Below are 27,956 nucleotides of genomic sequence, written 5' to 3'. Positions count from 1 at the left end.
GCTGTTGCAGGGTGCAAAAAGTTGCTCAGGAGGGTGCTGTTGACGGATTGCAAACATTGGATTGAATTATTGGTGAAGTCATTTATAAGTTTGGAAACATGTTTGTTTGAAAGCTGCCAAATGAAACCAAACATAACAAGTTATCTGAAATTCTAAGTAAATGAGTAAATGAAAAAACCCCTGAATAAAATCAAATAATTTGCAGTCATCTATATAATCACCAGTGCCAGTTGGAGGACAAAGCACTTAATGTTGTGAGCATGAAGTTTGGAGGGTGGTGTTTAAAGTAAAGGACGATTTCCACCTGTAGTGTTGTCCATTCCTTGTCTTGGTCAGCTGATTTGTCCCAGTTTAGGGGCAGATTGCAGATTAGTGCCCCACCAGTAGGGGTGCTCAGTTCAGCCAACTGATCTTACACACACCCCCTCAACCGCCAAAAAAGGCCTGCCAGAGCGGCTGGTGTGCAGAGATCAGCTAAGAATAACCTGGACCTTCTGGGGGATAAAGTTACCTTGTAGCCTGCCTGTGCTCTGTTCTGACCTATACCCATGTGTGGCACCAATAACATTGAGTGGGATATTCTGTCTGATCCCCGTCACCCAACCCAGCCCTGTGCTTAGCTTGGCTCTTTCCTCCCTTGCTTTGCTTTTCTTTGCCCCACCATCCCCAGACTCCCCTCTGCAATGCGGCCGCACCGGCAGCTCCAAATTCCCCAACACCTGTAATCTTAAAATTTTAGTTTCCGTTTTCTTCTCTTTTTTTTTTTTTCTTGGAGAAGTTCAACCTGTGGATTACATGGGTCAGGAAACAAGATTGTAATCACCAAGTGGAAATGGAATAATTTACTAACTGGGACTCTATTTAACTGACAAGTGGATGCTGACTGGATTTACTGAAGCATTTCCAGTCAGTTCTGCATGAGGCTTTGCCCCCAACTCAAAGGATTATAACTGAAATAGTCTCCACATCACCATGACTGAAGGTAGGATTGTTATACCTGCAACCTCACTCACCTTTTGTGAAATTAACAACACTTATTGTTTGTTACTGGGCACCAAATCCCCAACAATAAATGCTATGTAATAAATAAAAAATGGCAATGTTTTGATAGGTTGCGTCCTCTTAGGAAAATGTGTTGAAAGTTGGTTGCTATAAATACAGGATATCATGTAGCCAGAGTATTAGCGTTGCTCTCCTGTGACATGAGACACATAACTGCTGCTGCTGTTGCTGACATTAAGGTTTCCAACAACTTCGAACAACTTCTTTTTGCCATTTAAAAAAAAGTCTTTTAATGTAATATGCTAAAACAAATGATATCTTACAACCAAATCATTTGTTTGATGAAGCTTCAGGGCTTGACTAAACAGGCAGCTCCCCCCACAGAGCAAATGTGTGTTGAAATAGTGACACCACCTGTCCGTCCTGTATAGTTCAGAGGAGTGAAGGAGCTGTTTTGTGTTTTTTCATATCGCAGCACTTGTATATGTGGAAGTGAATCATGAGTCAGGTATGCTTAGAGTTCATTCACAGTTGGAATGTGTCTCTAGCACCTTGGCACCAGTTCCGAGCTGGAAAGCACAAGTGATGGTGAGAACATTATTAAAGACTGCACAAACATTTTCCAATGTGCCTAACAGCTGTGAATCATGTTTGGAAAACTTATAGAACTGATAGATAAGTCCTGCTAAACCTGTTTTTATCTTTCATTTGGCAAAATGCGTGAGATATCAGATAAAGTGCGGTTGTCTACACCATATAATCTGTCACACATGTCAGACACACTGTCTCAACCATGTAGTGATTTAAATCCTTTTATCAAATAAGAAATATTCCTAACCTATCAGGGTTTAGCCGCAGTGAGAAGATGATGAGACATGAAATGTGGCTTTGGAAGAACATCATTTTTTCCATACATGCCGCAATACAGTGACTTCCTGGTCAGAGACTTGACTAAGGCATGTGTTAAAGTCATAAAATGAATGATTTTTTTATAAGAACATATTAATGGACCAGATCGATATTCAAGGTAGAAATATTTAGAGCTGCAATGATTAGTCGATTAGTTGATGGACAGAAAATGAATCAGAAACTACTTTGATAATTGGATAATCGTTTTAGTAATTTTTTGAAGGAAGAATGCTAAAAATTTGCTGGTTGCAGCTTCTCAAATGTGACAATAAACTGAATATCTTTTGAATTTCGGACAAAACATGACATTTGAAGACATCACCTTGAAGTTATATTTTCTGACGTTTTGTAGACAAAACAATTCATAAAGAGAATAATCAGATTAATCAGTAATGAAATAATCGTTAGTTGCAGCCCTAGAAACATCACACAAGGATCTTCTGTTAACTTTTTATCAAAATGGAAATGGACAATTAACATTCATTAGGAACTTTGTAGTTAGCAAAAAGAAGCTTTTGTAAGAGGATATTTTCAAGAGCCAGACTAATAATGAATTTTTAAAGCAGGTACTGATATCAATATTTTAGGGATTTTTAAAAAATCCAACAACGATGTATCTGCAGTGTTTTTTTTTTTACATATACACATGACATTGAAAAAAACACATTTCAAAAGGATCCCTTAAATTAGTTCATGAAAGAAGTGTGACATAGATATGTACTGAGTGAGACATTTACAGTTGAAAAATAAACTATGAAACTATGGACAAACCACTATATGTCATTTCAACAAATATCTTTGTCATTTCTCTAGAGCAATTTCTTGTTACTTACCTGCCATCACATACCAGAATTATATATATATATATACAGATACTAATACATTTGTGATAAGCTAATATTGGCTGATATATCTGCCCTGCCATTCAGTCAGACTGACTGTAAAAGAATGAACCTAACATACAACAAATCAAAAAATAAATAATAACAACTTGTTCTTGCATAGAAGCTTTAAAAAGTCAGAAACAATATAAAAGAAACACCATAACCATCAGTACTTTGACCAATAACAGGTCTGTCTTGATGATGTTGAGAGTTCTCAAAGTGACTTTAGCATCTTTTTGTTTTTCCAAATAAAGGGGACAAATCCGGCCCCTCGTCCGCCGCCAGTGAGCCCAATGCAGCAGCCGCAGCACCACCGGCGAGCTCTGAGAAACCTAAAGGTCTGGGGCTCCTCAATAAGCTGAGAGTGTCTGTGGAGCTGATGATTGCTCTGGCTGCTCTGCTGTCCTGGGTGGTGGTGGGAGTGGTGATGTTTGACTTTGTGGAGTACAAAGCAGTCCCTGGTAAGTCACAAATACCTAAACAAAAAGGTTTCTTTTTAATGTAATGTCATTTCAGTCATCAGACATGCAGACTAATCAGTATGTCTGTTTGTTGGTACTCTCAGACATTCAGCAAATCATAACGGACCCTGTGCAAGCTGTAAACGATGCTGTTGATGAAGTATCCAGTCTGCTCAATAAGTTTCAAGGTACAGTAGTGAACTGGCATGCATGAGACACTTTGTTATGTTTAAAAGCAAGTACTGTAATATCTGACTCTCATTTCTGCACCCCTAGAATGTGCGCCTGATTTAAGTGACCCCATGTCTGCTGCCACTTATGCGGCAGATGAAATAGCAGAAGCAAAGGATGGATTTGTTCGATATTTCTCAGATGAGGAGGGTATGAAACGACACTAATACTCGAACAATATGCAAACTTTCAGGAACAGAGCATTTTTATATAAATGTGATGAACCCATGTCTCTAAAAATCTCCTTCCAAAACCCAGGAAACTTCTACCTCAGCTACGTTGACCCTGTAATCATCGGCAGACGAGCTTTCCATTCAACTAATGACCTCGTGTGTGGAGTGGTGGGATCCATCAGGGACACACTCTGTGCTATCATGGATACTATAATTGATATTATATTGGCTATAAATAGAGGTTTGTAATCTACATTTGAATATAAGATTTTATTTGCCTTCCATGTTTCACACCCAGTCAAATAACATGATAATCATGCCAATTACTTAAACTACTTCAATAATTTGCTTTATGTTGAGCTCAAGTGTCTGCTTTAAGTATTAATCAGTGATTTTCCCCTAACAAATGTCTGTGCTTTTCTCAGGAAAAATTGACCTCAGCTTCATTGACCCTGTAGTAATAGGCAGAGGTGTCTTCAGTGTTACTAATGAGCTTATGTGTGAAGTGGGCGGCTACGTCCAGGAAGTGCTTTGTGCCATTTTGGACAGTATTCTAGATGTAGCGAAAGGTACTTAACATTCTGCTTAATCTGTAACCTCTTAACATTTTAAAATTACAATTTAACACTATAGTATTGGTTGTACATATCTGTTCTCTATACTCCTTCATTTTGTTTTTTTCCCTCAGGAATCATTGACCTTGGCTTCATCGACCCCGTGGTAATTGGCAGAAATGTCTTCAGTGTTACAAATGACACTGTGGGTGTAATAATGGGCTACATCCAGGATGCGCTCTGCTTCATTTTAGACAGTGTACTGGATATAATGAAAGGTACCTGCTTCATGTTTTAACCTTTGGATTACTTGTGGTGCAATATGTACATGAAGTATCATCATGCCTGTCTTATTGAATCCTTATTTGTTGCTACATATACTAGAAATTACTTACTAAATTACTCGAAAACTGTTGGTTTGTGTTTCTAAATGGCATTGCACTGTACATTAGAATAAACTGGTTGCTAAAATACAAATTTAAAAGGATGAAGGTCCACTAACTATGGTACTAAAAGCTTGTTGTAGTAGTAGTGGTAGTGATAAGTCCTTAATTGTCTTTTAAAATGTCTACATAGCAAAAAATGACATTGTAAGTGGAATAGCAGGATACATCCAGAATGTGCTTTTTGCAGTCTTGGATGTAATACTGGCTGCATTAACAAGTACAATATCAAACATGGATTTTAACCTCTACAATGTTTCCTCTGTAGCCTGACAGCTGTAGTCTTCAACTACAAACTCAATTATATCTTAAATATTTATTCATGAAAATAATTGCTTTGACTTCTTTGTTGATCAGATGTCCAGCATTCTGTGGGATTCAGTCCTATGGCAGTCCTGAAGAGAACAGCAGAAATCACCACAGAACAGATTAACATGCTTGTGAGCTACTTCTCCACATTGCTGATGGGTGAACAAGGTCTGTTTTAACATATAATGGCAGAAAATTTCCATCCCATTTTATACTGTGACTACTTAGACATTTCTCCGAATTGAGCATTATAAGAATATAAAGTATGGTGTCAGGAATACTGTGAAGAGCTTTTACTCACTGTGTGGTGTGTTGATATTTCAGGAATCTTGCCTGAGGTGTCCATTGACCCCATGAAAGTTGTTGAAGATGCTGTGTTGGAGGTCTCAGACAAGAAAGATTTGTTCATGGCTTATATATCAAGCATGTTCGTTGGTGATCAAGGTATGCTTGTTTGCATTGGTTATACACGAAATTATGCTAAGATGCTATTAGACTTGCAGAAAAGATTAAAAAAATACACTTTATACTAAAAAAAAAACATTTTCTTTCTTTTTTTCTTGTTTTAGGTGAACCTCTTGCCACACCAGTTGTAGATGTAGTAACTGAAAAAGGTTTCACTTTTTTATTACAGTTTTTATGTATTTGTGTCAGTTAAACGACAATCACACAGTATGTCTTTTTTTTTTCTCTTTATTTAGATGAAATTTCTCCGGCTGATATTAATTTGGTCAGAAGGAAAGGTAAGTACTGATAATATTCTTCTATTTCTCTTTGCTGTCACACTAAAAATAACTTCTTTACAAATCAAGCTTATTGTCTTTAATTACCATATCTTCTTTGAAATGTAGGTGAATTTCTGCCACCTTTCGAGAAAGGTAAGAGAATACACATTGGATATGTACACTATATATGTTTACTTCGGACAAGTGCAATGTGTGTTGGCGGCAAATAGTGTGCATAGACCTATTTGGGTGTTTATTCTATATCTGTTTCTGACCTTTCATGCATGAAATTGAATTTTTTGTTTTTCTTACCACTTCTTGTCTGAAGTCTGCCTTGTGTGCCTGGTGTACTATGAAACTGTATGTCACTCTTGTTTGAATAAACTCCATGTTTCACTTATTAAATCATTTAAATAATCTTACTGCATGAACAAATATGCATCATACCTGCAGTATAATTTCATTGGAATAAATGTCTCTATACAACCAAGTTCTTATGGGTTTGTTACTGCATCACTCGCACCCTTTGTCACACTGACAGGTCTTTAAATTTACAAAATAAAACTCATTCTCATTCAAACTCATTCAAAACTCATTTGAAATGAGGGTTTTCTGTGTAATACTAAGCATGAAAATGTGTCCTTTGGAGTTGCATTCCTTTGTGTCCCTCTCCCGCATTGTCCAAGCATCTTCTGTACGACCGACTGAGTGACTGACCTTCATCTGTATGTAAAACAATTTATCTGTGATACATCATGTATTTGTATTGTTTGTTCTGAATGACATTTCATCTGTGTGTACATCGTACAAGTTTACACCACATGCTTTAAAAGTTAGCGCTGAGATTATTATTGATTAAAGTTATTTTGGAAAGTGTTGAGAGAAAAAAACTGTAAAAAAAACAGTCAAAATGTTCATAATCAAATAGGGAAGGACGCTAACTACAGCATGTGGTGTATACTTTATTGTGGTATAAATGTATCACTCATTTTACTCCATCAAAGTCCCCGTATACCAAAAAAACAAGTTTGGACCTACTTTTTAAAAGCCAAAGATGTGAAGAACTGTTAAGAGAGGTCACATCGGTTAATGATACAGTTACAGAGATCATGCACGCTGCCAAACATGAAGCTGTTCCTGCTCCGGAGATAAGTGAAGCCCCAGACTCAAAGATGGAGGAGGAGGAGGAGGAGGCTGAGGTTCCAACTGAAGCAGATGGCAAAGAGACAGAGGAAGATGATGGTATTCACATGATTTTTCCTCAATAGTCATATTCGTTAGTCAGATTAAAGAATGCAATGAAAGAGAGATTAAATTTGTTGCTATCACACCACTAGTGAAACATGCCGGCATTGAAGAAACAGAACTCGAACCGTCACTGAAAGATGAGGAAATCCTTGATGCTGCTGACAGTGAAGAGGAGAAACAGGAAGAAGCAAAAGAGGTTGATGCTGTAGAAGAGGAGGAGGAGGAGGAGGAGGAGGAGGAGGAGATTAAAACAGAGGAGGATGGAGCACACATGGAAAATGAGGAAGAGCAGGAGGAGGAAAAAGAGGAAGGAAGTGTTGACACAGAAAAGGAGGAGGAGGACTTCAAAATAGAGGATGATGACAAAGAACAAGAACAAGAAGAAGATATTAAAACAGAGGAGGCTGAAGTAAAGGAAGAGGAGGAGCTGGAGGAGGAGGAGGAGGAGGCCAAAACTGCAGAAAATTTGGTTGAATATTCAGAGGAGGAGGAAGAAACAAAAACAGAAGAAGAGGTGGTAGAAGATGAGGAGGACGGGGAGGAGGAGGAAGAGGATGAGGAGGAGGAGGAGGCAGCCAAAACTGAAGAAGATTTTGTAGAAGATGAGGAGGAGGAGGAGGAGGAGGAAGAGGAGGAGGCCAAAGCTGAAGAAGATTTTGTAGAAGATGAGGATGAGGAGAAAATAGAGGAGACAAAAACTGAAGATGAGGAGGAGGAGGAGGAGGAGGAGGAGGAGGAAGAAGATGGGGAGGAGGAGACCAAAACTGAAGAAGGTTTGGGAGAAGAGGAGGAAGAGGAAGAGGAAGAGGAGGAGGAGGAGGAGACCAAATTGGTAGAAGTTTTGGGACAAGATGAGGAGGAAGAGAAGGAGGAGGAGACAAAAACAGAAGACATGGTTGAAGATGAGGAGGAAGAGGAAGAGGAAGAGGAGGAGGAGACCAAATTGGCAGAAGCTTTGGCACAAGATGAGGAGGAGGAGAAGGAGAGTGAGGAGGAGGAGGCAATAACAGAAGAAGATGTTGTAGAGGCTGACGAGGAGGAAGAGGAGGAGGAGGAGGAGACTGAAGCTGCTGCTGCCACCATTGATAAAGATATGGAGACCAGAGATTATGACCATGAAGATGACAAAGAAAAAGATCTTCATGGTGATGAAGATACTGATGTCAAAGATCAATCTGTAAAAACTGATTGGGACGATCAGGCTCTAGAGGAGGAAGATGATAAGGCAGTGGAAGAAGAGGAGGAAGAAGAAAAAGAGCCATCAGTCCAACATCTTCATCTTGAAATTCTGTCAGCTGAACAGCTCAATGATGACAGTTTAGTATCTGAATCTGATGATGAGGATGAAGAAGAAACGATGACTTCACCACATGTTCACGACAAAGACGAACACGCTGACATTGTCGATGATCACGATGAGAACAACAACAACAGCGAGAATGGGAAAACTGAACCTAAACGAAAGAGGAAGGTTCATATTCCCGTTGAGAGAGTCAGAAGAGTCGGATCCAGAGCTGTTCACAAAGAAGAACACAAACAACATGACAAAGGTACAACAATCTTTACCATTATCATCACATAGTTTTCATAATTCTTTCATTATCTGATAATGAAAATGTTTCTGAATGATGAGTGAAAATGTAATGTTGAATGACATTGTACGTTTTTATCATATTTACAATTTCTTAACATTTTGTAACATGATGAATGTGGGTTTTTTCTACTAAATGTGTTGGTTGTGACATGACTAAAGTTGTTAGGGCCTAACAGTTATTTGTTCGGTGGTTGATGTGACATGTTTCATATTTCGATTTCAGTGTTTTTTTGTTAAAATGATGTTTGTGAATTGTTTTTGTGATGGTAGCTACTATTAATAATCACTAAGCAGAACATCAAAGTTTTAAACAAAACCAAAGTTTTCATGATAGAAATGGCCAGGCTTATTACAGATAAAAAATTTTTAAAAAACATAACATTCCACCTTTTCAGGAAATTCACTTGTTCTGAGAAGGAGAATTTACCAGTTTAATATCTGTGTGTCCAGTACAGACAGGTGCGGGATGTGTTTAGCCTAGCTTAGCACAAAATGGAAATAGAGTGAAACTGCAAAGCTGCAACAGTTCAGCTCAAAAGTCCTCATATGGTTTCCAGTTGTTCACAATATCATGACTCCAAACAAAACCCAGGTAACACTTGGATGTATGTGTAGCTTTTTAGGATACAATCAAATAAGAAATTGGACTTGTTGTAAGGCTTACTATTTCCCTGTGCTTGCGGTTTTTAGGTTAAGCTAAACTAAACCCATTCTGGATCCAGTCGCTGATGGGTAATCTAAGTTTGTTTTTCTGATGTCTTTTGTTAATTATAGGATGTGTTCATATTGAATACGAAAACAAATTTATGCTCTATATGTGAATTTGACCACTGGACTTTCGCTAAACAGCATGTTTTGACTGTAAAGATTACGTTATCTGTAACGTTAGCTAGCTAGCAACCTCTGCATCTGTGCTATATTGGTGTGTATTTTCAAAATTCACCAGTAACTTCAGTTCTTTCTGTTATTTTCCTTCAACACCCCTTCCTATTTACCTCTGTACAAAGAATAGGAGATACAAAACCTCGGGATACGTGCAAATTTTTTGATCAGGTTGAGGTAGCAAAATTCTACTCGCCCAGACATGTCTTCACCTCAATCAGAGTTGCCGAGAGGGATTACTGATCACATCCACTCATGTCTTTGCCTTGCATTGCATAATTTTGTGTCCCTGACCAGTCTCTACTAGAAACACAGCAATTAAACTGCATTGATCCTCTCATTTTATATCTCCAAAAATATTCATGCTTTCCTTTAAAAGACGAATTATGGTCTTAATTGAAAAGTAAATAAAGATGGACACAACAGATCAAGTTAAGTTTTATTTAGATCAGAAACTCATCCTAACTTGGGTGTGAGTAGCTACTTGGAAAAAGGATCTTGAGACTATTACGGTACTGTCAGTTACAGCCTCCTTAACTGTGCTGTTTTTCTTTTTGATGACTCAGTAAAGACGTCTATTTCCCAAGGTGCTAATATGTTCCTCTTTTAAAGCATGCAGTCATTGCCTTTGGCAGTGAGCTGAGGTCATTAGTACAGAGAGGGACTAGGTTTCGAGATGAGGACATTAGTCAATGTACTGATGTACTGTTGTCTTGTTGTCCTGCCTGCCCTCCACAGTTATTGTCACTGAAATTTTTTCACTGAATAACACAATATCATTCTTTTTTGTACAGCTCTACCTATTGAACATCATCCAGCTTGTGGTGTGTTTTTAATTACAGTGTTTTTAGCACAGTAGTGCTTATAGTGCTTATGCAAGCATGATCTTTTGCCATGACTATAACACAAGCCTGAATCATATATTGTGGAAAAAGGCAAGTTACACTGTTTACATAAATACTGTATATTTTTATATATCTTTGTATGATATACTTCAGTTCTCAAAGACGCAAAGGAAAGACACGCTATAAAAGAAGTTAAAGATGCCCTTATGAAAGGTAATATTCTTGTGAAATTATTTTGTGAAGACAAGAATGTGAACACTTGATGTTTTTTCTTAAGAAAATGTACTGTTGCATACAGACCTAAAAGCCACAGAAATTGAAAAGGAGGAGAAAAAGGAGAACAAAACCAAAGTTGAGAAAACCGTGGCGATAAAACCAATGGAAGAAAAGCCAAAGAAGGAGGCCAAACCTGAGGTAAAACCTACTGAGAAGATACCAGAGAAGCCCAAAGGTAATTACACTTAATCATGAAATGATGGTCTGTAATAATAAAATATTGCTCAAATGTCCACGTGTAAACTTACAACTTAGTTTCTCTTAATAACTCAGGTCACTTGATAACAGGTGACCAGGTAACCGTCATTGTTAGACATTTACAGACATGTAAATTACACTTTCTTAATTGCTTTTAGAAGAACCCCAGAGGAAGAAAGTACCAAAGCCTTCTAAGGAAAAGAAAGAAGTGAAGAAACCCTCCAAAGAAGAGAAGAAGGAAAAGAAGCATCTAAAAGAAGAGAAAGAAGCCAAGAAACCACCTAAAGAAGATAAAGAAGTCAAGAAATCTCCCAAAGAAGAGAAAGAAGTCAAGAAACCACTCAAAGAAGAAAAAGAAGCTAAGAAACTACCCAAAGAAGAGAAAGAGGAGAAGAAACCTCCTAAAGAAGAGAAAGAAGTTAAGAAACCACTTAAAGAAGAAAAAGAAGTCAAGAAACCTCCCAAAGAGGAGAAAGAAGTCAAGAAACCTCCCAAAGAGGAGAAAGAATTGAAGAAACCACCCAAAGAGGAGAAAGAAGCCAAGAAACTACCCAAAGAAGAGAAAGAGGAGAAGAAACCTCATAAAGAAGAGAAAGAAGTCAAGAAACCACATAGAGTAGAGAAAGAGGAGAAGAAACATCTCAAAGAAGAGAAAGAGGAGAAGAAACCTCATAAAGAAGAGAAAGAAGTCAAGAAACCACATAGAGTAGAGAAAGAGGAGAAGAAACATCTCAAAGAAGAGAAAGAGGAGACGAAACCTCATAAAGAAGAGAAAGAAGTCAAGAAACCACATAGAGTAGAGAAAGAGGAGAAGAAACATCTCAAAGAAGAGAAAGAGGAGAAGAAACCTCATAAAGAAGAGAAAGAAGTCAAGAAACCACATAGAGTAGAGAAAGAGGAGAAGAAACATCTCAAAGAAGAGAAAGAGGAGAAGAAACCTCTTAAAGAAGAGAAAGAAGTCAAGAAACCACATAGAGTAGAGAAAGAGGAGAAGAAACATCTCAAAGAAGAGAAAGAGGAGAAGAAACCTCTTAAAGAAGAGAAAGAAGTCAAGAAACCACATAGAGTAGAGAAAGAGGAGAAGAAACATCTCAAAGAAGAGAAAGAGGAGAAGAAACATCTCAAAGAAGAGAAAGAGAAGAAACCTCCCAAAGAAGAGAAAGAAGTGAAGAAACATCTCAAAGAAGAGAAGATGCCACACAACGTGACACTTTTCAAGAAGGAGAGGGAAGACAAGAAGCCTTCTAAGGAAGAGACAGCGGAGAAGAAGCATGTGGAGAAAAAAGAAGTGAAGAAACCTCTAAAAGAAGAGAAGGAGGAAAAAGAAGCGAAGAAGCCCTCTAAAGAAGAGAAAGAAGATCAAAAGCCATCTAAAGAAAAGAAAATACAGCCGTCCAAGAAAGAGAGGGAAGACGAGAAGGCTCTTGAAGAAAAGAGAAAAATGAAGGAAAAAGTTCAAAAGCCTTCCGAAAAGGAAAAAGAACTGAAGAAGCTTCCTAAAGAAGAGAAAGAAATGAAGAAACCTTCTGTGGAGGAAAAACCTCACCGAAAAGAGAAAGAACCAACTAAAAAGGAAAAAGAACCAACAGAACTCCCCAAAGAAGAGAAAGAACCATCACATCCTAAAGTGGTACATGAACTCAAAAAGCATCTCAAAGAAAAGGAGGAAGAATTACTGCATCCAAAAGAAGAAAGAGAACCAAAGAAGCCCTCAAAAGAAGAAAAAGAACCAGAAAAACCACCTAAGAAGGCCAAAGAAGTAACAAAGCCTCCAAAAGAAGAGAAAGTAGTAGCAAAACCTCCAAAAGTAGAAACAGAAAAGATCTCAAAAGAGAAGAAACAACCAGTTTCTAAAGAGGTGAAAGAGGAAAAGAAAGAGAGGCTTCTCAAAGAAGAGGTAGTACCAAAGAAACCCTCTAAAGAAGAAAAAGAACCTTCAAAACATCCTAAAATGGAAGAAAAAGAAAGAAAAGGGCCTACCAAAAAAGAGACAGAACCAAAGAAGCTGTCTAAAGAAGAAGAGGTTAAGATTTCTAAAGTAGTAAAAGAGGTCAAGAAGATTCACAAAGAAGAACATGAACCAAAGAAGACCTCTAAGAAGGAAACTGAACCAACAAAGCCTTCTAAAGAGGAGAAAGAAATCAAGAAGGCTCCCAAAGAAGACAAAGAACCTGCAAAGAAGAAAGACATTAAGACAGGTATGTATAGGACAGCAATGCAGTGTTTGTAGCCGTTAAACAATATAAGGATCCATTGACTTTTCTAATTAATGCAAGTATTGTAACTATTAGTTGTAGTTTTGATGTTACTCATAGAGAGTGCCAAAGAGAGGGCCAGTCTGGAGCATAAAGATGGCTAAACAGATTGAAAGGAGTCCATTGATGAATGAGGGATATCTTTCTTTCTACTGTATAATTTATGTGAAACTTTTTTCAGCTTTTCCTTTTTATTTCAGAAGCTAAACCCCAAAAGGCTGCAAGAGGGATTAAAGTAGTCAAGAAGGAGGTTGCATCTGTCCTGAAGAAGGAACATCTTAATGTAACAAAAGCAGGTAAGACAACATGTAAAAGCATGGAGAACTGTTTTTTAAAGAATTTTGCGGTGACACAGCTTACACCAAGATAAATGTAGATAAAATAAGAAAAGAGTTGAAAAGATTAAGAGACTGGCCTCATCCAAAATTGACAGCAAATGGCTTAAAACAACCCATTTTTACATTTTCCGACCTCATGCAGATGCATTAACAAATGCCCCTTTGTTATTTTTCAACCTGCTCAAAATGATGAATGGCAAAGAAGGGAATAGTGTGAAGCACCACTGCAAAAAGAATTAAAGAGGAGTTGATGGATGAGCAAAAAAGTCATGTTTCCCACAATCAGTGTTGGTTTCAGATGCCAAAAATTCCACTGCTGCTCTTTCTTAATTCTACTGATGAGGGCGCCAAAGCAACAAAATGCAGCAACAAATGACACATTTATAAGGATTTGGAAGAAAGAAGTGCTTGCTTGCAAAAGAGTATTTGGATGCCAACAGGACATAGGAACAGAAGCAAGAGGCCAAGATGTAGAGTCAAAATTCAAGTTACAATAGGAATAGACTAGGAATAAACTCAACTCAACAATTAATATCATCAGGTCTCAAGTAAAAAAATCTGACCTTTTGCAGGATTCTGACTTTAAAAATATTTTGATTAATTAAAAAAAGATATTATCCTATCATACTATCCCCCTATTTAAAAGTATTTCTGTGATAATTAATATATCAGCAATTCAAATGCAATGTATGGTTTGATACCAGTAAGGGTAGAAGTCTCCTAAGCATCTCTGAATCTAGCAATCTAACAGACTCAAATCTGTCTACAACAGCCAGAACTCACCTACAATACCATATTTTCTAAAATGAAAGACATAAAACAGAATAAAGTTAAATAACACCCTAACCCAGCGTGATACTGAATTTATTGCATTATCAGTTTTCCCTTCCTTTCCAGCTGTTGAACACAAGAAGCCTGTAAAGGTCCTGAAAGCTGCTAAAAAGCACATAATCCCTGTCCTGAAAAAGGAACATATGAATGTCACAAAAACAGGTGAGTAACAGTATAACCAAATGTGAACTTAAAGCTGCAGTGTGTATGATGATAAACAACTCTGACCCCAAATAAACATCAGAGTGTGATTGGAAATTGCAGCTTGAGGTTCTAGTAGTAATCCTAAGAAGATATGTAGCTATTCACCATCACCTGGTGTACTGTACAGTCACTTAGAAAGTGATCATCAATCATGAAATTCAGATAATTATTAGCACAAACTTCTCACAAGTCTTAAAAAGGATGATGTTTTGGATTGGGACATAATCATGAAGAAGTTAAAAAAAATATGACATGTTGTATAAATCTGGCATAGTAAGTGATTAAATTACTCCTCCTTGAATTGTTTGAGATATCCTAAAATGAAAACAGAAAAATAACCACTACATGTTGCTATTGGCTTCAGTGATGCAGTGTTGGAATTACAGTAGATGCAGCTGTGTGGCTTAGATGTAATGGATTATATTTTCAAATTTTCCCTAATAATAGAGGGTCGTGAAGTTACTAAGGTGAAAGCCAAACCAGAACCTCCAAAGACAAAGAAAGGTATACACATCTTTCTTTTCTTTTCTAAATTCTAGAAAGTCAATAATTGTAAGACATGATGTTTTTTTTAGCTGTTTAGATGTCTATAACCTAATTTTCCCTCGCACTTTAAATGGACAATGTAGGAATTATACTTAATCATATTCTATCAAGATATTATGCATAATTTAAAGTTTACTGACACTGACTTTTTATGTGTTCTACACATAAAAGGTAGTTAAGAAAGTGTCACATAATGATTTGTGATCTTTATTAATACTGTACCTGAAACTTAAGGGGTTTTTGATGTCACAATTTTTCACCAGTGGCAGCTCCCAAGGAGCCCAAGAAGGAATCAAAACAAAAAATCAAACGTAAACCTGGAAAACCTGGTAATGCAAAGACTAACTGATGCTGCAGTCTAACCCAACTGGTGACTGTCTCACTAACAGCATCATCTTATACTAATATTTTACATTCATTCCATATTTAGATTAGAGAAATAATTCATTTAGACAACATCATCGCCTGCTAAGGTTATTGTACAGTATACTGTACAATAACCCAGCTATAGCTATAACTGAGCTATAGCTCGATCAATTATGATTACCACAAAGACTACATGTGCATTTACTTTAATCCTGCAGATATTGATGAAGTGAAGGAAAAGAAAAAAACAATCCCAACAAAGAAAGGTAGGATTGATTTCAAAACCCTTTATGAACGGTGCTTATGCAAGTTGTTGAAGATAATATTAAATTCATATATTCTCCTATAGAAACTGAGGTTTCTAAACCAAAGGTCAAACCTACACCTGTTCATAAAGGTAAAGACTGAAGCAACCTTTGTAGCACTTCTGTCCTCTGACTCTTCACTATGAACTTTCAAATAAAGACAGAATGCCAAAAAGATATTTTAAAAACAGAAAGTTAAAGTCCTTTTACAGCACACTATTTTACAGTACAGGTCATTTTTTTTCTAATTTACACTATAGACTGCATATACTGAACATTATTTAACAGGTTTTCAGTGATCATGAGTGACTTCATTATAGTCATTATGTTATTTTCCATATTTTTAGATGCTGAAGTTACCAAAGAAAAAGCCAAACATGCTCCTTCAAAGAAGGGTAAATTTACTGTAGATACCGTATATATAAACACAGTTTTTAGTTTACATGAACAATATTTCTTTTGTGTGTGTTTGTTTGAGAATACATTGACAGATGTGGTTACTCCAGCACTGGGTTACTCATGTATAATTGCAAAGTGGCAGGTTTTATACACCGCCATGGTAAGGTTTTCAATTTATGATGCATAGGTTTTTAATGTTAATTTTTAAAAGTAAGTGATCTAAATGCAAAGCTAACAATACTTTTGTGCCCTATTTTGTGACACAGAGGTTCCAAAGGAAAAGGCCAAAGCAGCTCCGGCTAAGAAAGGTAACATAGTTTACAAGCTACAACCTTTTGCTGATGTTTTAATTATCAAACAGCAAAATAATGAATTGTAATAATGGGGAAAAAACCTAGCCTGCTGTAAGAAACATTGTGCTTTTGACAACAGAGGCAGCTGCTCCAAAAGAAAAGCCTGAGCCAGTTATCTTGAAAAAAGGTAAGACTGGTGCATGTCAGAAAATATTAAACTCCAGTTACATACGTGTATTTATATTTGCTAATCTCTGTTGACAGGACATGGAGGCCCTGCCAGAAATGCCTCTCTGGTGAAAGAGAAGGTCAAAATAGTGCCTATAAAGAAAGGTAATTATCCTTTTTCTGAAATGATTTATGAGTTGCATTGTTACCTCTGCAATAATCATGTATTGCATTATGTATGTATGCTTTCATGAACTTTTGCAGATGTCAAGGTGGCAAAGGAGAAAGTCAAAGCAGTATTTGCAAAGACAAGTATGTCACATCTTAAATATTTCAAAGGATTAAACATAACATCAAGGCGTTTTAGCTTTGCCTACATACATACATACATACATACATACAATATCATGTTATATGTTTTTTTTCTAGCAGCTGAGGTTTCAAAACAGAAGTCCAAACCAGTTCATATAAAGAGGGGTAAGATTACAGAGTAATTATTATAGCTTTATAGTTTTAGTGTCATCTTACTACTTATCTTCTGGAATGATAAACCTAAAATTTCTTTACTTAGAAACTGCTCCACTCAGGATAAAACCATCCCTGGTAGTCAAAGGTAAGAGGACACTAATCAACATTTATGTTCATGTTTAAATAATCAAGCAGTAAGATTTTCATACTGATTTATTATTTCTTACAGAAGCAGGAGCCCCACAGAAAAATGTCTCTCTAACAAAGGAGAAAGCGAAGGTGGTGCCATTGAAGAAAGGTACGTCTTTGGTTTACACAGCTTTTATAAAGATGTTTTTAGATTTATATTTTAGATGTGATTTATGAAGTGCATCATATGTGCATCATAATGTTTCTTTTTAATGTAGAAGCTGTTCTGAAAGAAAAGGCAAAAGCAAAAACTTCACAGAAAGGTGCAAATCTGCATTTTCTGTCTCTAATATTCTATAGAATATAGTGAAGTTTATAGTTTTAAAGTCAATCAGCTTCACACACACAGCAATTACATTTCCTGTAACATCAAAGCCAGATAGTTTTTCACCCTTTATAGCACACATTTAAAAAAAAATCTTTACAGAATATGATGCAATTTCAGTCGATAGTTCAGTTAAATCAATCACTTATCAGAAAATAAGAATCAATACATAGAGTGACTGACTGAGATCCACTTATTTATCCTTAGAACATGAGGTTAAGCCAGTTCATGCCAAAAAAGGTAATGCAGTTTCAATCCATAAATCATTACTTGAAAAAAAGCAAACTGTCCTCAACACAACAATTTAAATAATTTCCACCCTGTGTTTTATTCAGAGCCAGAGGCTACAAAGGAGAAGCCTAAACCAGCTCATGAAAAGAAAGGTAAATCTTTCAGTAAAACAAAAATCATGATAGACACGACATAATATGCTGTATATATATATATTCACAATTTAAGAAATGTTGTTTTTCATTTGAAGTAGCTCCTTCTAAATCAGAGGAAACAAACAAAGAAAAGGTCAAATCACTCCTAAGGAAAAAAGGTAGCCTACAGATGATTTTCTGAGGTTGTACTTTAACAAAATTACTGTCATCATCTTAACATATATTATGGTAGCATCATTAAATCTCTGTTGTTATCTAACTTGTCACCAAGTTGAATAACTATAAAGCAATTTATTGAGTATCAACACATGCTTACATTCCTATTTACTCAGAGCCAAAAGTCCCAGAGGAGAAAGTCAAACCAAAAGGTACAACAACATTTACTTGACACATTGTCATGATAGGTGACAAATACATGTCCTGAAATTTTAAAAGTCAGCTCTTTGTGTCAATGGGGTATTATCCTTTAATATGTTGTAATTATGTGCCTTTCATGATTATAAATAAAGTTTAATGACGTGCATTTTTCCCCCTAATGGCCCAGCCATGTTGAGGGAAAAGGCCAAGCCAGTCCGTGTGAAGAAAGGTACATTAATTGTGCTTCAGTAGAAACCTGTTATTACAGTGATCTGTATTTGTAAAAGCTCTGACTGGATGGCTCAGGGGGGAAACAAGCATTTTGCCTGTGAGATTATTAATGATATATTGTAGAGAACATCTTGCACAGTAAATTGAGAATGATTTCTCTGCAGCAGCTCCATGGGCAAACAGCTGTTTCTTTGCAGTGATGCTTAGAAATATGCTTTCGAAGACACCAAGTATTAAGCTATTTGTGCATAGTTGATAGATTTGCAAAGCACAGCATACAAAGATTTTGTTAGGCTTTATAAAGAGTTTAGATTTCAAAACCAAGGCCCATTGACCCACCAAACATTAACAATGTGTTGTAAATGTTGAAATGTGTGAACATATCAGGAGAATTCAAGCTTTTTACTCTGGTTTGGCAGATCTGGCACAAATCAGGCCACATAAAAAAGTCACTGCAGTAGACATTACATTAGAGAAAACAAAGCATAGAGCCAGAAGCTTCAAAATCAGCCAAACCAAGTAAGTCTTTTTCAAGTCTTTTTCCCAGAATATGTATTGACATAATCAACATTTTGTGTGATGTTAAGATAATGCCATATTTCAATTCCATATTTGAAAAGCTGTCTGAAAAGCTTGATAATCACTTACAAAAGTCTTCTGGCTCTGTGCACAACTTTTAAAATTGTGTGAAAGTGAAAGAACTCTTAAGATTTATTTTTTGCAGAAAAGTCCAAGCCAGCAGCTGATTGGAAAGGAATAAATCAAATGTGTCTCTTTGCTAAATAGAAATTTACTTTCCAACATAGTTTTCTAGTTCTATGAGCTCCAGGCTTTGGAAGCTGCTTCAGGCTTTAAGAAATGCATTTTTGCAGTAGCAATGCTGTGATTTAATGCTGTGATTTAATTAAATGTGAAAATGAGGTATTTGTGGCTTCTGCTGTAAAGATCTGTGTGCCAATTGCTGATATTTAACCTTACTTTTCCCTTCACAGAACTGGAGACTTCTAAAGAAAAAGACAAACCTGCTGCAGTGAAGAAAGGTACAGTGCTGAGTACAAGGATTATTTATCACTGTTATTTAGATCAGTATACCAGTAAGAATACTGGTAAAATGTTCATCTCTGTGTGCAAACAGTGAATTTTTAAAAATTGATCAAATATGCAGCAACCCTTTCACTAGAAATACTTCCACAAATTTAAGAAATGTGTATGTTATCAATTGCATTTTCTCCCCGATGGCCCAGTCATGTCTAAGGAAAAGACCAAACCAGTCCGTGTGAAGAAAGGTACATGTGTGGTGCTTCAGTAGAGGCAGCACTTTATGTAACCAGCAGTGATCATCTGTTTACAATCTGATCACAGCATGAAGGCCACTGCAAAAGTAGTTCTTTGATTACTAAAAGGGGAAATGGCTATTTCACTTATAAGAATATAAAAGGATAAAAGTTGAGCCTGCTGCTGCTGAAGGCTGGCAATATTTTCCTGCTGAATGTGAAAATGTCCATAAATTTAAGAACATCTAAAATAATGATTTCTAGATGTTTTCACTCAGCAAGAAAAAAATCTATAATAAATCTGAAATTTATACAGAATATTTCAATATTGACTTATTTTTCTATAAATCTAAGGCTTATAAACAATAACCATATAGATTGTAGTTTCACATTATTTTCCAGTATCTTTCTGAACATGCATGCTGGTAATATGAACAACACTGAGAAGTTGATTGTGATGCAGTTTTTGCTTTGCTACGAGTCCTTTAAGCTTGTCTTTTCATAACCACATATATTATTTTAAAGTGCTGCTAAATGTACCACTGACATTGTTCCTATCAGTCATCCTGAAACTGGCAAACCATACACTGCATAGGCTTATAGCTGTAAGAAGGAAAAAATACCTTAATTTGGGTGTAAAATGTTAAACAAGTTCTTACCAACATACTTAACTAATGATCAAACCTGCTGCAACAAAGAAAGGTACAGCATGCAATGAGCTTAGTATAATTATATAATCAAGTCTACAATATGCTGTATGAAAAATCACTTCTGCAAAAAAGAAGCTTTCATAAATGAAAGAGGATGAAAAAGCTGCTTTATCATTTTGACTTATTATGAGTAGTATTTATATTTGATTATTTACAGAGAACAAAGCCAGAGCTTGAAAAGAAAATGAAATGTGCTGCTGTAGAGCTGAATTACTCATTCATAAAACAGTCAGCTTTGAGCATTGACATAATCAAATAAGAAAAATGTCTGTGAATTATATCAAAATACTCGTAGCAGTTTCAATTTTCTCTGCAGGATTGAATTTAATTTAATTTTTGACTGTTTTTTTGTTGTTATTTACAGAAGACAGAGTTCTTAAAGAGATACAGGAGTCGGCAAAGAAAGGTATCTTGAATTTAGATTTGTAATCAGATAGATTCAGAGTGCACAAAATACATCAACAGATCTTTATTTACTGTATTTATGGACACAAATTCCTATTTTTGTTGCAGAAAAATCTGCTGAGAAGAAAGCTACCAAAGAGGAAAAAGTAAAAGGTACTACATAGTTTTGTATTTCAAGATAATACTGGAGAGTTTTATGATTACTAGAACACTATGTTCTCATTTCCTAGCAGAGCCGGCTGTATCAGACAGCTTTCTTATGGATGGTGAGCACATGTTCCCTTCTCATAACTGAAATATTACACAGTGAACACGTTGTACTGAACTGTACTGAAACATATTGTCCTGTACCCTCCACAGAAGAGCTGCCCTACTTCCAGTGTTTCTTTGTGGACGAGGATGAGGCCCAGTTTCCATTCTATGCCTTCTCACCATTGTAGATTTGAAGCTTCAGTCTGAATCCAGTCTGCAGTTTACAATTTAGTCAATTTACTGATAATGACAAGGTCACATCATGCCCTGCACTGTGTTACTGAAACGCAGCCTGCAGTTCATTGTTGGTCTTCAGTAGAAAACCCTGATGGCAGGGGATGATTTTATGAGATGGACCGTTTCTTATTTCCAGATTTGGTTGAGCTCTCATACCAACTACATGCAGCTAGTGTCATTCCTTTTCCATTTCTTTATTTGATTTTTCAAAATTTTTTGTGTTAATTTCTTTTAAAAAGTCGATACAATATAATCTGTATTATCCTTTGTGGATCATTTGTTTTAAATCACAGCAACCTTATGAAAATATGTTTAATATTTTAACTGTTCATTTAATTTTCTCGTAATCAAACTGTAAAAAGCATCACCTCTGTGCTGCAGCACAATGGTGTTTTTTTTTTTAAGTAGAAACATAGTTTGCAGGGTACAAACGTGGCTCCAACTGCTGATCCAAGGCTGATAGGGGTTCAGTTCCTCTAAGCCCACATTTACTTGAAAAGTGGTTTGTACAGTAGTGGCACATTCATTTTTGTCATCTTCGTTACTTTAGCTTTTTTTCTTCAGCGCATCATAGATGGCAAAGTTTTTAATGCTCCGCTTATCCTGCTTTTAGAGCCCTTTAATCAGTGACTGGGCATTTGTAGCATTCGTACATTATTCCTGATATTTCATTTATTTCAAGGAAACGTGTTTCTCACACATTTTCCTCTATTTCCTCCCTGTTGGGTACACAAAATGAATCAAAGTATTAATGAAAAGGAATTAATCCTCTTTGGATTTACAGCACTGATATTTGTTTTGTTTTGTTTTGTTTTGTTTTTTTGTTTTTTTTCTGTAATCTATATGTGTCAAAAGGAATGACATTGCACTGTATATGAGAGCTCCCAAACTTACTGATGGAACACTACCTGACTACCTGACATGTTGATATTTAAAGTCTTATTAAACCGTACCATCTAGACGTGTGCACCAGCTCCTCATTCTGATATTGGTGCTAATAACACGCATTGCATTGCCTGAACTCTCAGAATGAGGTTTGAGTTCATTTTTTACCGTTTCTACCGTCAAGTATCAGATTCATTCTGTAATTCCTTGATAGACCAAAAATGCACTGTCACTGACGTTGGTCAGTGGATGTTTATCTGTGTGCACAATGTAGAAACTTGACATATTTTGGAAACCTTTTGAGTAGGTTCTTATAAACACAGAAAGTAAAGGAAAAGTTAAAATTAGGAAAATATTTCCAGGTTAACTTTAGAAAAGTTGTATATTATAGTGACATCTTATATTAACTGTGCTAAAATGCAGCATAATATAAACAGGATTTATATTATATTTATATATATATATTATACTTGTGATCGACAGTGAGGGCTACATGACTGTAGATTGATTTCAAATACTGTTATTGGTGATAAACTCAAAGCCAAATCATGTCATTGAAATCTCTGCAGCAGTTAGCTCTTTTCCAGGTTTATTTAAAAACTGGAATGATGATGTTAACGTGAATATGCTTAAGTAAAGTCTAATATTAATAGACAAATAATAAATATATACGTATTTGATTATATCTGCACATTGTGTGATTATACTCTAGGTCGTTGAAGACAGTGTCACATTGTTTAACAGCCAGCTCGTACCAGCTGTTGTTTACATAGGGATCTTTACATTTAGCTCCATATGCTGCATTGAAGTCAGTTATTACAGCATGTGGTACTAATCCTGTGTCAACGATAATGTAAATCCACTTATTTTTAAAATTGAGATAAAGGAACACAGCTTGTATTAGTCCATAGATTTTGCGTGTGACCCTCTGTAGCTCACAGGATCCAGTAACTGTACTGTAACAGCTGGAGTTTTATGGATTTTTAATACAATCACTATCAGTGATGGAGTGGTGGGTATTGTTCCCAATATGACACTGTTATTGGATTGAAGCAAACAAGACATTTCTATTTTAGAGCTACCTTATGTTTTAATCATTTTAACTGAATTGTTTCAACAAATTCACTTTTACCAGGTAAACATGTGCAATACATGAATTTTAAATGATCTGAAGCACTGTATGTTTGTCTGATAGTCCTTAAATGAAATGTGCATGATGCGTGTGGGTTTTTGTTTTATGCTCCCAAAATGTTTTTGTGATATCAGCAACATATATTTTCCCTACTCTAACTTTAAGAATGGCAACACTAAATACTTGAACTTATGAATAAGGGTAATTTGATACCAATAACTGACATTTGTGTCTCGGTGGTGTTGCTAACTTTCTATATAAATGTATTTCAAGTAACTTCAATGTAAATAGAAATAGACGACATTTGCTGAAATTGAGTTTTATCCCTGACCCGTTACTACTGAAACTGCTCTATATAATATCAAATTATGTATCATTTGTCAATTACACCTTCATTATGCTTGTGAATACTATCCATGTGAGATTAAAACATAGCAATGCAAGTGATTCTTTTGTAAATCGAGTCTTTTCTCTTAAGGTGCCAAACGCAACATTTCTAACAGAAAGTGTAGTACAGTTTCTGTCACAGTTTATGGGACTATTTTGAGGTGAGTGCAGTGTTGGTCTCAGCTGTTTATGTTATAATGAAGTGCATGAAGACTTTAGCACCGAAGAAAATACAGTTTTTTGTCCTCATGTCACGTCAGGATGAGGCTTTACTCCCTGGTTTCAGTTGTTCAAAGTTATTGACACATTTATATTATTTATGCTTACATTTTCAGTTATAACTAATACACTTTTTCATATGGGAGCACATTTCACACCAAAAGTACATTACCTCAAGTACAAATTGGGGTGCTTGTACTTTACTTGAGTATTTCCATCTTCTGTTTCCCAGAGATAAATATTGTACTTTTTACTCCACTACATGCATTTGAAAGCTTTAGTGACTTGTTACTTTTCAGATTACGATTTTACAAACAAAACATATGATGAGTTTCTAAAATATGGTGCACTTTTATAGAAACTATTAAATTACACAACAACATATAAATGAGTTTAGAGCTGCAACAATTAGTCAATTAATCAGTCAATCGACAAAAAGAAAATCAATTGCCAACCATTTTTATAATCAATTAATCATTTTTTAAAGGAAAAATGCCAACATTCTCTGATAATTCTTCTTTGATAGTAAACTGAATGTCATTTTAGGTTGCTTCTTGGGCTTTGGGAAACAGTGTTCGCCATTTTTCACCATTTTCTAACATTTTATAGACCAAACAAACAACTAATCGACTAATCGATAATGAACATAATCATTAATTGCAGCCCTGAAGTTGCAACAATTTGCTTCACTTCAACAGCAGTAATAATAATACAATAATATAATATACAATATTTTCTATATTATGAGTGCTTTTGAATTTGATACTTACATTTAGCCAATAATACGTGGATGCAGGATCTTTATTTGTAATGGAGTATTTTCATGTTGCGCTATTGCTACTTCTTCCACCACTATGATATCACACAGTACTGTATGTCATCATCAATATCATCTTGAGGACATTAGCTTATGATCACATTTTTATGATGGCTCCAAAAGTCTCCATCAGTAACTTATCTGCCTTATTATATGTGTGCAGGAGTATATACAGTGTACGCGTGTGTGAATGGGAGAATGTAAAACAATTGAACTGAGGAGGACACATATGGCCAGGTCTTCTCATTGTATTACCCTCGTGAGACCAGAGAGGGGTTACTACAGGTCAGCTTACACCACTGACACAGATCCCACACAAAGAGGAAACTCCTGCTGCTCTGCTGGAACCACTGAGGACACGACAAGCTACACTAAACTATTATCTCTCACTGTTTCTCCAACATGGAACGTGATCAGCTCCCTTTTCTACCTTTTCAAAGTGACTCAGCGTGGGTGCAGCTGTGAATATTGTGACATGAACCTTGCCTTTTAACCATATACAGCCCAAATACTCATGCGAATACTTTTGTGAGAGAAGATTTAATTTCTGGCACACTATAACTGGAGCATAAAGACAGATTTTGATTTTGAAATTAATTCAGTGGACAATGGCCAAATGAGTTCCACTCCAGTTAACTCAGTTTCTTTGTGTCACAGTCTATTCAGAGGTGGCCAAAAACTTGGCAGCCTGTGTGCTGAGATTAGAAGAATGGCCACTTGTAGTCACAGCGTTCAGTAGGCTAGATGCGGGATTTAGTAAACTTAAAATGAACATTATGAGCGTGCAAATTAGTTAATGATGAAATGGGGACATTCTCTTGTTTATATCAAAGATGTAAAAAGAAACACGTTGGAGATTACAAAGGTTTATTGACAGTTACTATTCTTAGTCCTTGAACTACTGACCGTGGGATATTGGATTTATACAAAGTGTCCACATCCTGCACAGTGTGCTCTCTTTTCGTTGTCTGACTGTCGTGCCATTGGCAGCATTCAATCACGGTTGGTCCACACCATCGAATGATGTCTCTACGTAATGACACCACAACTTAAACCAGATTATCCTGAGGCGAGTGACATCACCCCACCACCCCTCCCCTCCATCCTCACCGGCTCCTAGTCATCTCTGACCATCTGGGGGTTACTACAGGACGTTCACTCTCATGAATTCAATGGTCACACTGGCTGCTGCTGCACGGCCAGATCTGGCCTGCACCATCACCCTGCAGCTGTCACCTGGAACTGACCCATCATAGGGACAGCTCTGTTCCCACAACTTAGGTTTGCATATTTGAATAGAAAAAGTAGGGCTGCATGCAAAGTTGACAAAAAGACAAAAAAAAAGTGGTACTGATGGTGCTCTGGTGACTTTTAAAGACCAACTGAAAAGTGTGAAATGAATGACGTTGAGAGGGTTTCGTTAAGAAGTTTATTTGTTCCCTTTTTCATAAGTGATACACAGAATGACACACTTTAGGCTCTTCACAGTCTCAGACGCAATCTCCGAATTTCTTACAAAAGATCTTACAAAATGATTTCCCAAAATATTTATCTTGTGTTACAATGACAAATCAAGTGCAAATCACTGCATACAATAAAAAGAACATTTAAAAAAAAAAAAACTTGTTAAATTGATGCTGGGATGATTTGCTCATTTAAGTGGATGGTAAAGTTAGGCTTTCTCATATGTGCGGACAGCCTGGACTCCCTCGAAGGTCAAAGTCTGTGAGGCAGAGAGGAGGAAAACCAAAAGAGAGCCAGAATTACATTATTGCAATTACATTTTGCTGCGATTTTGAATGTATCGACTAGAAATCATGCATATGTAAAGCAAGTTTTCTTTAATTCATTCAGGTCATATATCACATATATACACCATTGCAAAGGTTTGGCACCTCTCAGCAACAAGGTAATTCAAAGTGCTTTACATAGGCAAATGACTCCATAAACTGATTAATATAACCACATGACAGGTAAAAAGATTTCTCTTCATATCATACTATATCAAATTATGTAATCTCACCATCACCATCTTGCCATCCTTGATTTCTCTGACAAATTTGGTCTCCTTGCCATCCCACTTCTGCACCTGCACAAGTTTGTCTCCTTCCATGGTGAAGGTAGACTGTAAGCAGAGGCATCATTTTATTTAAAACCAGCATCACATCTCACAGTGAGGACCACACTCGTATCATTATTACCTGCACAAGCTAAAGACCAGATCATGTAAAGAGTAACTCATCTTACTTTGACATGTCGGTCATCAGGTGTGGTCTCATCGAATTCCTCTCCCAGTTTGGAGGAGATCTCTGTGTTCCTGAAGGTGCTCAGGGTTTTCACCACCACTTTGTCCCCATCTTGGCTGATCTCTACTGTTGGTTTGGTGACATTTCCCACTTGCCTTGTGGCAAAACCAACACCTATCAAAAACAACAGTAAAACTCCTCAGTGGTGCATTATGCTAGACACAAATTAAAACGTTAACAACTACTAATTTGACTAATTTTCTCTGCCTAAAAAGAAGCACAATGTTGCTCACATTACATCTCAGTAGGGAGAAAATTCATTTAAAGTTGCTTACCAAGTGCCTTCATGTATTCATCAAAGTTCTGGCTGTCAATCAGCTTCCATGTAGCGCAGAAAGTTTCAACCATGTTTGCAGATGTTACTTAGCGAGTCAAGTATCAAACTGTCAGACTGCCTCTGCTCTCAGTGTAGTAAATCCTGCAGCGTGTCTGTGTGCCAAATGAATACTGGACAGGGGGGCAGGGACTCAGACCGCATCGTGAAAGCTGATTGGATGTTCCAAATGCTTTGTAGACCCTGATTGGTCATAGAAAATGTACTACAAATATCACCATGTATGAATGATAATGATAGAAATAATAATTGTTTACTACAAATATGAATAATATTTTTAAAAAAACATTTTTTACAGATGTCATTATTACACAGGGATACAATTAATCTTTTTATGAGGCTGTACTAAATGCTAATGCTATCTTGCCATGCCAACCGTGTTCTTAGTTTAGCGCGTTATCATGCTAATTTGCACTAAACACAGAGTAAATAAATAAAGCTGAACTGAATAGAAATGTCATTACTTCTGCAGGCATTTGGTCCAAACCAAAATATTGGATAAATTGAGACTTTGGCCAGATGAGGGTGCTAGAGGTAAAAAAAAAAGAGATCAAAGTTTATTAGAGTTTATCATTAGTTTATATATCTTGTTTATAAATGAAG

General features: G+C 36.4%; 3 protein-coding genes across 3 annotated transcripts; 2 read left to right on the top strand and 1 right to left on the bottom strand.

Annotated features, from left to right (window-relative positions):
* Window positions 1-579: 579 nt before the first annotated feature.
* On the top strand, window positions 580-11,534 carry LOC121881087. The gene is made up of 15 exons (XM_042388729.1): window positions 580-982; window positions 3,050-3,256; window positions 3,361-3,444; window positions 3,533-3,637; window positions 3,746-3,901; window positions 4,349-4,492; window positions 5,015-5,134; window positions 5,291-5,410; window positions 5,536-5,580; window positions 5,668-5,709; window positions 5,818-5,844; window positions 10,414-10,473; window positions 10,559-10,711; window positions 10,893-11,350; window positions 11,502-11,534. The coding sequence occupies exons 1-15, from the start codon at window positions 973-975 to the stop codon at window positions 11,532-11,534; spliced, it is 1,764 nt and encodes a 587-aa protein (XP_042244663.1). The 5' UTR covers window positions 580-972.
* A 641-nt stretch (window positions 11,535-12,175) lies between these two features.
* Window positions 12,176-21,861, top strand: si:ch211-266g18.10 (muscle M-line assembly protein unc-89). The gene is made up of 27 exons (XM_042388728.1): window positions 12,176-12,932; window positions 13,190-13,285; window positions 14,225-14,320; window positions 14,810-14,866; window positions 15,172-15,237; window positions 15,493-15,540; window positions 15,624-15,671; window positions 15,927-15,974; window positions 16,245-16,286; window positions 16,411-16,458; window positions 16,536-16,604; window positions 16,704-16,751; window positions 16,869-16,916; window positions 17,011-17,052; window positions 17,137-17,205; window positions 17,315-17,359; window positions 17,629-17,661; window positions 17,757-17,804; window positions 17,906-17,965; window positions 18,140-18,175; window positions 18,352-18,393; window positions 19,388-19,435; window positions 19,640-19,681; window positions 20,744-20,785; window positions 20,893-20,937; window positions 21,015-21,050; window positions 21,145-21,861. Exons 1-27 carry the CDS (start codon window positions 12,176-12,178, stop codon window positions 21,222-21,224), a joined length of 2,139 nt encoding a protein of 712 aa, XP_042244662.1. The 3' UTR covers window positions 21,225-21,861.
* Window positions 21,862-26,128: 4,267 nt separating this feature from the next.
* fabp7a (fatty acid binding protein 7, brain, a) lies at window positions 26,129-27,445 on the bottom strand. Its single transcript, XM_042388370.1, has 4 exons — window positions 27,295-27,445; window positions 26,961-27,133; window positions 26,737-26,838; window positions 26,129-26,436 (listed from the first exon to the last, which is right to left on the bottom strand). The coding sequence occupies exons 1-4, from the start codon at window positions 27,365-27,367 to the stop codon at window positions 26,386-26,388; spliced, it is 399 nt and encodes a 132-aa protein (XP_042244304.1). The 5' UTR covers window positions 27,368-27,445; the 3' UTR covers window positions 26,129-26,385.
* Between the last annotated feature and the right edge of the window lie 511 nt (window positions 27,446-27,956).

The sequence above is a fragment of the Thunnus maccoyii genome, chromosome 16, assembly GCF_910596095.1.
Source record: "Thunnus maccoyii chromosome 16, fThuMac1.1, whole genome shotgun sequence".
Taxonomy (NCBI): Eukaryota; Metazoa; Chordata; class Actinopteri; order Scombriformes; family Scombridae; genus Thunnus; species Thunnus maccoyii.
This window is presented reverse-complemented; position numbering and strand designations above follow the sequence as displayed.

Excerpts from the sequence above, each read along its gene's own strand:
- si:ch211-266g18.10 (XM_042388728.1), top strand. The coding sequence starts at position 12,176 with ATGAAGGAAAAAGTTCAAAAGCCTTCCGAAAAGGAAAAAGAACTGAAG. Across the intron at positions 17,662-17,756 it reads GCCAGTTCATGCCAAAAAAG|AGCCAGAGGCTACAAAGGAG; the intron begins GTAATGCAGTTT and ends TGTTTTATTCAG. Across the intron at positions 18,394-19,387 it reads GCCAGTCCGTGTGAAGAAAG|AACTGGAGACTTCTAAAGAA; the intron begins GTACATTAATTG and ends TTCCCTTCACAG.
- LOC121881087 (XM_042388729.1), top strand. Across the intron at positions 5,581-5,667 it reads AGATGTAGTAACTGAAAAAG|ATGAAATTTCTCCGGCTGAT; the intron begins GTTTCACTTTTT and ends CTCTTTATTTAG. Across the intron at positions 11,351-11,501 it reads AAGTCAAGAAACCACATAGA|AAGAGAAAGAAGTCAAGAAA; the intron begins GTAGAGAAAGAG and ends AACCTCATAAAG.
- fabp7a (XM_042388370.1), bottom strand. The coding sequence starts at position 27,367 with ATGGTTGAAACTTTCTGCGCTACATGGAAGCTGATTGACAGCCAGAAC. Across the intron at positions 27,134-27,294 it reads TGAATACATGAAGGCACTTG|GTGTTGGTTTTGCCACAAGG; the intron begins GTAAGCAACTTT and ends TGTTTTTGATAG. Across the intron at positions 26,839-26,960 it reads CTGATGACCGACATGTCAAA|TCTACCTTCACCATGGAAGG; the intron begins GTAAGATGAGTT and ends CTCTGCTTACAG.